At 36.6% G+C, this 12,284-nt stretch overlaps 1 protein-coding gene across 3 annotated transcripts in view; it reads right to left on the minus strand.

Annotated features, from left to right (window-relative positions):
- rsh (radish) overlaps positions 1–10,369 on the minus strand; it is a 96,072-nt gene extending 85,703 nt beyond the window's left edge. For all 3 annotated transcript variants that reach the window (XM_068302674.1, XM_068302673.1, XM_068302672.1), the window contains exon 1: positions 9,450–10,369. In XM_068302674.1, coding sequence (XP_068158775.1) covers positions 9,450–9,451 — 2 coding nt within the window. In that variant the 5' untranslated portion in view covers positions 9,452–10,369. The remainder of the gene's footprint in view (positions 1–9,449) is intronic.
- Positions 10,370–12,284: the final 1,915 nt, after the last annotated feature.

Raw genomic sequence — 12,284 nt, forward strand, 5'->3', positions numbered from 1 at the left:
AGCTCCTAACACTGGCTTTCACAGAGCTCTTAAGGAGACGCGATCTAAGAAGTTAAAGTTTAGATGACAAATAGAAAGCGTATCATAGAGTATCATAGGGTATATCAAAAATCGGCTTTTTTTAATATTAACTTTTACTGTGGTTGGTTTTTCTTTTTTCTCCATCTTTTGTTTGTACTTACTTCCCTGCCTTTTGCATTCGCCTCTGGTGGGACAACCATAAGAGGGTGAGACCAAGTTTCCATATGTATGGGTATGTGTGTGGGTGTACGACAGAAGTAGGCACTGTGAATGTTTTCGTGTTGACGCGATTTTCAACATGAGTTGAAGCGAATTGAATCACAAGCAAACGAAATGGCAATGCCAGCAGCAACAGCAACATTAGGACTAGGACTCTCCCGATCAATCTTTGACAATTTCCCGTGCCAATCATCAGTATCCCCTGGGAGAAGGACATTTGCTCGTGTCGCTTTGCCGCTTGGTTGTGTAGTTAGCTATATATATACAATGGTCTATCAATCCGAAAAAATCGCTACACCTTTAACAGGGAAATGCCATAAACCTTAAGACTATAATGCTAAATGAAAATTATTTTACTAAACTTGTGTTTAAGAATTTTTAAAATGAGCCAATTGCCTTTTTAATAGCCAAAAAATCATTGTTACGGATTCATATGCTTTTCACTTTGAAAGATTGAAATGCCTTTAACCAGTTTGCCATAAATTTTGACAACAACTGTCATAAACCCACTCACCCCACACACACACACACACACTGATATGCAACAGTGTCTTTTGATATTTGCATAACATTGTCATGGAATGTCAAAAAAAAAAAAAAAAAAAAAAAAGAGGAAAAAGAAAAAAGAGAAATTCTTGACACAGCAATATGAGCTGAATATTGCGGGGAGAAATATATGTGGGCCTGGATAAGGTATGGGGGGGGGGGGCGGAGGGGATCGAGGTCGGTGTCTGTGTCAGTATCGGTCGTCAGTCGTCGAGTGGAAACGATAGCGACAAATAAAGTGCCATGCTCGCTCTCTGACTTTGTCACTTTGGCGATATGACACCAAAGTAACAAACAAAAAATGAAATAACTGACAAAAGGTATCCACCATTTGTCTCACTCTCTCTCACTCTCACTCTCTCTTTCTCTCGACACTTTAAAAAATAAATAAAGTTGATTGGTTCATCAAATACCCTTTACTAAACTCTTAAGTATCAGTTAACTTAATTTATGGCCAACATGTGGTATGAGTAATTTCAAAAACAAAAAACTGTCCCTTTAAGCGTCCTCTCTGGTCACTAGCTAATATGAACCACCTCCCCCTCTCACCTTCTTCAACTAATGCATCTGATGAAGGTGGGCATAAATTCCTTTTCCTTCTTTTTTTTCACGTTTCGCGTAATTGATAAATTTTCAATGTAAAAGGAAGCCAAATTAATGCAAAGCACACAAAAGAACACGGCAAAAGGCAATATAGTCAATACGAATACATAATACTGTATAGAATTGCATGTTCTATGAAATAGTTTAATTTCTGCTCAGTTGAAACTGGAATTCTTTTGGCTTATGTATGTGAAAGTGTATTGGCCTCTTTTCGGTGTAGGGTATTGTGAAATTGTATTCAATCAAAATATTTTGTCAGTCGAGAAGTGCCCTTCTGCATAATGATGAAAAATATTTTGTTCATGTCCATGGATTGGTATTTTTCTACTGCAAAATATCCACACTGCAAGAAAGCCAAAGCCAGGTGGTGGACGAGATGGAGGCGGAGGCGGAGTGAAAGTGGGGTTGTTTTCAGAAGCATTCTGTATGCCCTTACTGACCCATGGAATTTATAACAAATATGCTCGACCAGCGATATTTAACTTTGCCATGAGAGAGCGCAACCAAAAAGAGAAAAAAAAAAAACAAAATCGAAATATTTCAAATAGTTAGCGTTGTCAAAAATGTTGCCAATTATAAATGAAGTATTATTTAATATGAGTATCTATGTATATATACCTATAGTTATTTCAACCAACATTGACCTTGCATGTGGTTAACTTTCTTATAATATGTTTCCAGCTTTTGATTGAAATCAAAGTATGCTTCTTCTTCTTCTGATTTGAATTCAATTTTGAAAATGTATTTTGCTGTATTTGACATTTCTTTTTACCTTTTACCTTTCACGTTGCAATGTCCAATTCAAATGGTTTCAGTTAACCAAATATGAAAAATCATAGCCATGTGCAATTTAAACTGCAGACTCATTTCAGTTTTTTTCTTCTTTTTGGTGTGTGTGTGTTGTTGTTGTGTGTGTGTGTGTTTTTTTTTTGAGCAAATTGCAATTTGCAGCTTGTCAGGCCGTCAGCCAGTTGGTTTGGGTCCGTGTCCGGGTGCACTTGCCATGCGGTTGGCTGGGTTTTATAATAAAGTATCCACACAACCACATTTACACACACACACACACATACAGCTGTTGTGTATGTGAAACAAGTGCAGTTAGTGTTTAGTTTCTATTTCTATTTCAGTTGATGCTGATGATACTTTTATGCAAAGGTTTGAGTCCCATACACACACACACACACACAGTTATACACAGATGTCATATGGCTAGGTAGGCAGCATTGCATTTGTTTTCATTTGACGTTTCCAATTATTTCAAGTGCAAGACAGCAGCAAAAAAAAAAACAACTAAATAAACAAAATAAAATATAGACCAAGAAAAATGACTCAACCCAAAGACAGAGACAGCGCGAGAGATAGATAGAGAGAGAGAGAGAGAGATGATGATGTTCTTTTACTTACTTTGAACATAATTGTGCCATGAATATGTAATTGGCTATACGGCTTCAGTTCGTCACTGTGATTAGTGTATGACTACAACCTACGACTAGTTGGATATACTACACTTATTATAGTCATTTGCTTGACTATATATTATTAAGCAGCCATTGATGTCCTTGTCGAGCCGAGCCGAGCCGAGGCAGCATGGAGTGACGTGAGAAAACCTTTACAATTCTTGACATGCATTCAACTTGGAAATTCTATGCAATGCCATGTAGATGGGGGAAATATGGTGAGAAGGAGGAGAACAAGAGATGCAAATACATGTGTGTGTGTGTGTGTGTCTTTCTGGTTATTTTGCCTTGTGTTGTGTTAAATTTAGCATGGTTTCTGCTTATTTTAGCCAAATGCTTTAAGTAGCCACTAATTGCCCAAAGTCGATAACATTGCGTATTTTTCGTATACTTTATCTTTCGACATGTTAAAAAGTATATGTAGGTACTCGTTATCATTCTCATTTTAGACACATGGATACATGGATAATTTGCCAAAGCTTTGAATATTTATTTTCAGCATCAAATCGATAGAATTCTAACGCTTGAGTGCACTTTGCTGCCAGCACCAAACAACCAACCACCCAGCCACCCGCGTAATTTGTGTTTTGCTTTCATTTTTTTTCTCTCTCTCTCTCTCTCTCTTCGCCCTCTGACTGTCTCTATCGCCCTCTCTGTTCACCCTGATTTATTTATTTATAAACGGTTGCTTGCCATGGGCCAGCAGTAACAAACACTTTAGTCTGATGCCAAGTCAACGGCATTTGTGGGATCAACATATAAGTATATGTATGTATATGTATGTATCTATAAGTCCTCATATGGCAATTGCATGTATGTATGTATGTGTGTGTCTGTGTATTCCCAATGAGAACTAAACTGATACGAGTATCCATGAACTGGTAAGTTCAATTCACATTAGATCTTTGGCTTAAGATACATGATCAAATTTTGATCGTCTGATATAATCTTGAGAGTAGTAATATTTATGCAGCATACACTGCGTATGCGTAATTAAACCAACAATAAGCTTCAAATTCAACTCATATTTTATATCGTCTAAAACACAAACAGTTTAATAAGTAAAACTGGGACTAAGAAACAAAAAATCCTTAGGCACACACACTAAGAGATTCATTTATAAAGTGAATTCCAATTGGGTTGGGGTAATCATAAAGTCAGTGTCAATGGCAAAAAGCACAAATACCACAACAGAAATCTTAAAGTGTACGTGTATTTAGGTTTCTTTCAGTCAGCAGACAACAGATGAGGCAATATTTGCCATACACATACACAAATACATACTCGCATATGTATGTATACCATAAATCTTTAATCGGATTCGTGATCTCTGCTTGCTTCCTCTTTCCCCTTTGAATTGATACCAATGCCACAAATGCTGGATGACAACAGAGGAACTGGGTAACTGGGAAAATGACGAGCACGAAGGACAATAGCAAATCGAATCGTATTGCAAATCATTTGTGTGTCGTCACATATACATACATATATTTGGTATGTATATATACCATTCACCATCCATAGTACCTTTCTCCTGTTACACAGGTATCTCTGTGTGTGTCTGTGTGTGTCTGTGTGTGTTTGTGTGTGTGGCATCGTTATAATAACCTATAAGTGCAGCTAGTCAGGGTCAGCAGCTGGATGGCATAAAGAAACGACAAGCTATTGAGTGCATGTGGTTAATCGGCTTTCGCAAGATATAAGCATGTTTTCATAAATATTGTAAAATGGCATAAAGTCCAAAAATAATCGTTGCCATCATTAACTCATTGTCATTAACTCCTTTGCATATTTAACTATGGCTCTTTCCAAAAAGACCCTTAAATTATTACACAAAATTGCCCAAAGCCTGTTAATACTTTTAATAAACTAAGAGTACTTAACACAATGGTTTATGGTAGGTTAACCAAAAATTTAAATTGAAATCTGAAATTTACAATCCAAAATTTATTAATTCTACTCTATCATTATTACTGTGAACACTTTAAAGTTGTCCATTATGATTGGCCTAGCTGAAGATATCTTAATAAAGCTTGTGTTACTTCATTTTACTAATAATATAGAAATGCACACAGGTAATGTAGAAGATAATTAATTCAATTCAAGCAAATGCAAACTGTTTGTGGCCTAAAATAATTGTGCCTCAATGGCACACTGATTCCCGTTCCCCTGTTTCGTCACCTTTGTCAATTAACCATAAATATTTTGTTGATGGGTAAGGCAACTGCAATAGTTCGATGACAAAAGAGCAAGGTTTGGATAAACCACAATGCACATTGCATGGCTAATACACAAACAAACACACACAAAGATACCTCAATCGGATGAGAAAGGCATGTGAGAAATGTCCATGGTGACATTATTGTATCGTGGGTAAGGACCAAAAGGCAGCTGTTGATTTAGTTGTACAAGTTGTATAGATGCATGTGTCCACTTTCTACATTCTTTGGTGGTTAGTGGCAACCGATTCCAATCTCCAGTCTCTGTCCCCTGTTAACAACATTTGCTCAAATTTTTGTGAATTAAGTCTTAAAGCGTAATTGAGTGAAAATTTTCATTGAAGCATAAGTGTAACATGTATATACATATGTATGTATGTGAATGGGTTTTGGTTTTGTCCAAGGGGGTGGAGCAGCAGCAGACACGCACGTATGGATGGACGGACGGGTGCATGGATGGTTGGACGATTGGACCAAACAAGGAATGGACATACATACATACAATAACCCACATACACATAGGTGGCTAAATAACGGAAGGAAAGGACTGTGTAAATCAACTTGGCGCTTCCGACATTCTTGTCCTTTTCTTGTACGCTTGCTCTCTCTTCTATATGCCCTCTTCCGCTCTCTCTCTCTATCTCATGCTTTTGCTTCTTGCTCTGTTGTCTTCATCATGCCAATGATACATACAAACGTACATATATATATATATAAAAAAGGCAAAAAAACGGAAGCTCTGTCATGTGCCGGAAATGTGTCAGCCATTGATCAGTTTGCCAGTGTCTGTGTTTCTGTCTGCTATTCGATGTGAGTTCTTATATCTGTGTGAGTGATTGTGTGTGTGTGAGTGTGTGTGTGTGTGCGTGTGGGAACCATTTAGTTAGAATATCTTTGCCACTTATCGATAGAATTTAACAAGCAAACATGATGAAGCCAATGAAACACACATTCCTCTACGGAAATTCTTCACATGAACGAACAGATACAAAACAGATGAAAATAAACGTAAAATGACAAAAAGGCGACCAAAACGAGATAGACAGAGAGAGAGAAAGAGAGAGGCTTACATTGTCGAAATAAATTGCCACAATAATCGTGCATTTGTGTGTATGTGTGTGTGGTTTACTTTATCTCAATTTTAATAAAAACAATGGAAATAAACAACTTTTGTGTTTTTGGTTCTTTTTGTATTTTGAAATATTTTACAAATAGCAGAAATGTTTACAACATTTTACAGATTATCGAAATTTGCGTGTTTTCAATAAATATTCTTTGCCATTGGACTTTCCTTTCCACTTGAATAGAAATGTCTTGGCCAAAAGAAATTTTTGGCTAAATACCTTAATTAGTTTGTTTATTTAATTAAAGAGTTATGATTTCCTAAAGTCAATATTGTCGAATTTCGTTTTAAAAGATAAAGGTAAAGCACATTTAATGGAAATTCCATTCTGTTGGTAAATATTCCAAAAAGCAGTTATGTTGATTGTCATAATCTGATCATGATTAGTCAATTTTTGCATTTTGGTCATAAGAAATTCACAGAGATGAAAAAAGCAAAAGGCCATCATCATCATCATCATCACCATTCGTAGATGGAGTAGCAGCAGTGGCTCTTGCCAAACTGTGTGGAATCGAGAATTTATAAATCCACAAGGAGAGATGGAAGGGCACTGTCACACACACACACACACACACACACACACACAGGAGACCGAGAGACATCATATGGTCATATATATGGAGAATATCCTTCGTCTGTTTATCCCATAAGTGCCCTATGTCTGCCATATTGATCCAGCAAATGCAAACTGAAACGGAAGCAACAGATCCGTGGCAAAAGCAAAGCCCGAGCCAAATGCAATGTGGCCAAAATGCAAATGTAGCAAGGACGAAAAACAAAACCCAAAGAAAAATACAAAAAAAAAAAAACTGAAAACAGAAAACAGAAAATGAAGCAAATTCCCCAATGCCTTGCACACAGACACACGCACACACACACACACACACATGTCATGGCAAGCAACAGTTATCATCACTATGCTCTACATACACATACAATGTATAGAGAGATATACATTGTATGGTAGTAGTGGTAGTGGTAGTGGTATTACAGAAGGTCCTTCTTCTTTTCACTCACTCAGGTATGTACATACATACATATGGAATATGCACAGTCTTTTGCACATTTGCAGCTAAATCACGTACTCGGTAAATGTGCTACTAATGAGCGTTAGAGGATGGAAGTATGAATGTCTGGAAGGTTGCTTGGTTAGATGGATGTCTTACTCTCTCTCTCTCTCTCTCTCCTCCTTTCTCTCTCTTTCAATTTCAATCTCCTGCTATGTCTTCAACATGGTCTACATCTCTATGGGCGAGACTAATGTCTCTGATTTTACAAATGATTGTTGAATCTTACTGCCTGTTTGCCTTATATTTAGTAACTTCGATTGTGTCACACACACACACACACACACACAACGTAAACACACACACATACATGTGTCCGTGTCCGAATCAGAGCAGATTCAATCATTTTTTTTACTGGGCGTGCGTGTGCCCATGAGCCTGGCACAGCCTCTCACAGTCACGGGAATTGTGCGAACTGTGTAAATAATTTCTAAAAATAAATGCTCATTTGATTGGACCTACAAAATGGCATTGGGTCCCCCTTCTTTCTTCTGTGTGTTTTCTTTTTTTCATTCTTTTTTCACGGGGGTTTTATTTTTTTGAGGGTTTATTTCAATGGCATTGTGTGCTGTTAAACGCCATTACGAGCAGTTATATAATGGATATATATATGTATGTGGGTTTGGGTAAAGAAAGAAAATGGCATACATACTTACCCATATATAGGTATTTAATACTCTTAGAAACAATAATTACAACAGCAGCAACCACAACTAAAACTTTTAGCTTTATTAATTCAAATCTATCGAACATTAATTGTTTACTTTAATTAAGTAAAACCCATTTGCTGATGAGTTTCTTGGTGTAACCAAAATACTGAGCTTAATTGCTTAAACCTAGACCTCAGGTTTAAGCTCTAATGAAAATAATTGTAGACTTTTTGAAAGTTGTCAAAATGAATGTAAAAGAATTGAATCGATTTGAATTGAAGATGATTCTTTTTCATTTTCTGCTCCAAAATTTGCCATTAAAATGAAAATATAGCTTAGAAATATGTAAAGTTTCTACATTAATCTACCAAGTTGACCAAAGTTGAATTTAGTTGCCATAAGCTGTACCTCTGCGCCTTCTAATACATTTAGTTGTAATTCGCAACTGCTTCAAGCGTTGAAGTCGTGATGTGACCAAAAACAGTTGAGTTGAGTTGTGTACTATCAAATGTTAAAGAAAGGGATTCTACCAAATCAAATAGTTGGCCATATACTTCAGATTCATTTGTGTTTGAAAAGATATTCCAAAACCAAGCCTCTTAATGTTAACTGTCTTGGGCATGGTGAATGAAATAATGTGAAAAGAAATGAAAATTGTGAATAGACAACTAGAACATTCAATCAGAGGATAGACCCTATTGGAATAGTCATTAAATTTCCTTATTTATACAAGTTAAGACATTTATGGTATGAATGAAAATATATTGAATTGCAGTAGGTACTTATTGTTAAATCACTTATTAATGCTGATAATTGTGAGTATATCGTCTCTCTCTCAAGGATAATGGCAAGAAAAGGTATAAAATATCTCAATTATGAATTATTTAGACAACTTATGCTTTGGTAATTGGATTATAAGCCAAAATGTAAATGAATTTTGTTTCAATTTTCGTTGTGATGTTCAAGTGAATTGATACAATTGGCTGAAACTGAGACAAACTTTTGCCAATTTGTGAGTTTATTATGAGTAGGTGAATGTTTATGCAAATTTATATTCAGTTTCAAAAGCTAATGACAGTGCATAATGTGGTTGTTTTTATTGTTGTTGCAATTATTGTTAAAAGCATAATTATGGTATCTATTATAAAAGTAAATTGAATATGCAGTATAAATATGTTTTTAGCCCACAATGAAGTCTCTTCTATCTATGCATTTTGATGAACTCTCTATGTATGTGTTTGTGGGTGTGTGTGTGTGGGTGTGTGTGTGTGTGTGTAACCTATGTAACTTGTGCAAATTGCTTAATTATAATCAATTATAATTGAATGAGTTTGAACTAAATATATATTTTTTGGTCTAAACTTTTTGTCTGTGTAATCTTTCGACTATTCATTGGAAAATCTATGAAAATTCATTGAAAATTGAACAATTAAACAATAATCAATAATAATAATAATAATAAAAATAATAAAATTACTTTTGTATGGAGTTATTATTTAGTTTAGTTAGTTTAATAATTGGTAATTTGTTTAATTGGTACTTACATTTTGTTTTGTTTTTGCTTTTTTTTTTGTTTTTGTTTTTTGTCTGTTTTATTGTTGATTTTTTTTTGTACACTTGTGTTTATTGATTTTGATTTCTTTTCATTACCTTCTTTTGTAATTTGCTTTAGTTTTTCTTTTCATTTATAAATCTATAATTCATTGTTTTGTCCTTTTGGCATAGATCATTGGAGAAAGTTCTGTTCAAATGATTGATCTATTGTACTCTATATTCATATTTGTTTAGTCAATTGACTTTATTCATGATTCATTGCAGTTTGTTTGTATTATTTATTTATTTTTTTGCTTTGGTTTATGTTTATTTTAACACAACACTCGAACGTTGCAAACAATTAACACTTGGACACAATTAAAAAAAAAAAGAAAATAAATGAACAAATTAGCTAATCTCTCGGCTGATGTGATGAATGAGAAATGAAGACAACAGCTAAACTGTTGGAATAGTTAGAACTTGTTGCACGCTCAACATGTGGCAGAGTCGGCACAAAGAAGATTGGCGCGAATTTCGTGATATGAAGCAATTGGAATTTAGTTTTGGGCTTGGACGAGTTTAAGTTTAGTTTTGATAGTTGGTTAATTAGTTGTTTTTTTTTTTTTTTTTTTAATTTTTGGCTGATTGATTGATTGTTGTTGTTGTTGTCGTTTGGCTGTTTGTTTAAATGGTTCGCTGGTTGATTAGTTGATTGGTTATAGGGCCACATCTAGATTGACCATGCTCTCTGCTTGAGGTTTTCTTCTTTGGCTTCACACAATTTTTGTGGTATGTGTTTTTCAAAATTTGATTTGATTTGACGCCGTGTTGCTGTTCCTCTATGTATGGCGCTCTCTCACTCTCTCTCCCTCTCTCTCTGTGTCTTTGTCTCTTTCTCTGGTGGCCGTGGCACACAACCGTTTGGCTTGGATGTTGAACAGCATCTGTTGCTCAGCTTGTTAGCCAAGTGGCGAGGCAGCCTCGTGCGTTTCACGCTGTCTCTGTTGCAGCCGTTCGGCTGGACTCCTGTCGTCGTTCGTGGTTCAAGAATGTGAATTTTATATTTTCCCATTTTCGTTTTTGTGTTGTGTGGTGTGTGTTTCTGTTTTTTTTTTTTTTTTTTTTTTTTTGGACAACAAGTGGCAAGTGTGTGAACTGTAACAAGACGCGAGACAGCAAACGAAACGCCAACGACCACGAGACACGAGACGAGACGAGGGGCAATTCGGGATATGGCATTCGGTATTCGGCATTCTGGATTTTATAGTAGCAACAGGCTGGCTTATGGCCAGGTAAATTGCTGTCGCAGGGATGATGATGATGATAATTATTATGATGGGGGGTTGCTTTTGGGCCGACAAAACGAAAAAAAAAACATATAAGGGGAATCGTATTCAAATTCAGCTCAGCTCGTCGTTGTGACGCTGAATCGCTGGATGGGGTAAATACCAAATGGGCAATTGCCTACCACCATGGGGTGGTGATGAAGGGAAGGGAGGGAAGGGAAGAGGCTACCGACAGAAACACCTTGGGCATCAACTGGTAAATCCCCTAGCCAAGCTGGGAAGTGTGTTAGTTGCTTGTTATATTTAACCAATGTTAAGCCTTCTTGAGCTGACGATTTTGCCATCAAATCCAGCTTAAAGTGCCACGAGCCTAAGCCTAATTTACCTTATGGGATAACACAAAAAATATCTATAACGGTTACAAGCAGAGGTCCCCGCCCCCTTCGCTTCACCATGAATTTGTCATTATGGGCGAATGCAAATGAAAAGCACTCAGATTCAGACAACGAAATTGCAACATCATTATTACAGAGCTCTCTAATAGTAATGAAAATCTGCATGAGTGGCAACCGGAACAGACAACCTTGATTTTAATGAATAGCCCATAGTTAGGATTTGAGTGAATCGGGTTACTGGGATTGGATGACGCCCACGCCAGCGGCTTACCTGTTGGACTTGGATGTCTGATGGGGCGTATGCGCAATATGCAGTTTTCAACAGGTTAACCTTGAGCAGACGCTGCCAGAGACGGCGCCAAGGCCAACTAAAACGACAACGACAACGCCAACGTCCAGTTCAAGCAGAGACCAAATCGAGTCAAGCCGAGGCCAAAAGCGAAACAAGGCTCTGCCATCCTTTACCAATCCTCCCTTAAGCTTACCCTGCCTGCCTGCCTTTTCTCTCCCTCTCGCTCGCTCTGTCTCATCATCTATCGTTCTCTCTCGCTTGTGTTTGCCTACTTGCCTCCTTTTCTGGCATATCCCCTCTCACTTACTCGTCCATTCTCATATGAAGGACTTCACTCGCTTGCTTCCACCAATCGAATGGATTCAGCGCATGCCCCCAAGTCTCCTTTGGCCAAGAAAGGCATCAGTTATTAGAGGGGCTAACACTGATTGGTCTCGTGCATTCAGCTAAAGACCATTCAATCGGATTTCCCCAATTTGAACTTGACTTTTTAGTCAGCAACAATTCACAATTGAATTCAATTTTAGGCGCTAAAATTAATTAATTATACATTCTATAGAATTAAGCCCCCAAGCCCATTAGAAATCTAGGATTTAATTGAAGCTCAATTAAATCAAATTGGAATTCCGATTCAAATTCAAATCTATCTCTAAACAAATCCCATTCATCCTTTCATTTATTGTCATATGTCCAATTAGGCGGGAATCATTATTTCTTCCTTCTTTTTACTTTCTACATTTTATTTGTTTGCCTTGTATAAGAGCTGAGCTCAGGTGCAAGTAATTTGATAAATTTCTATATGTATATGTATTTCTATTGCAACAATGGGAATGAAAAAACAAATTGGTACTCTAAATTGTGCAAAAGGGAGAG

This window comes from Drosophila tropicalis, unplaced genomic scaffold (genome assembly GCF_018151085.1).
Source record: "Drosophila tropicalis isolate 14030-0801.00 unplaced genomic scaffold, ASM1815108v1 contig_158, whole genome shotgun sequence".
NCBI classification, from domain to species: domain Eukaryota; kingdom Metazoa; phylum Arthropoda; class Insecta; order Diptera; family Drosophilidae; genus Drosophila; species Drosophila tropicalis.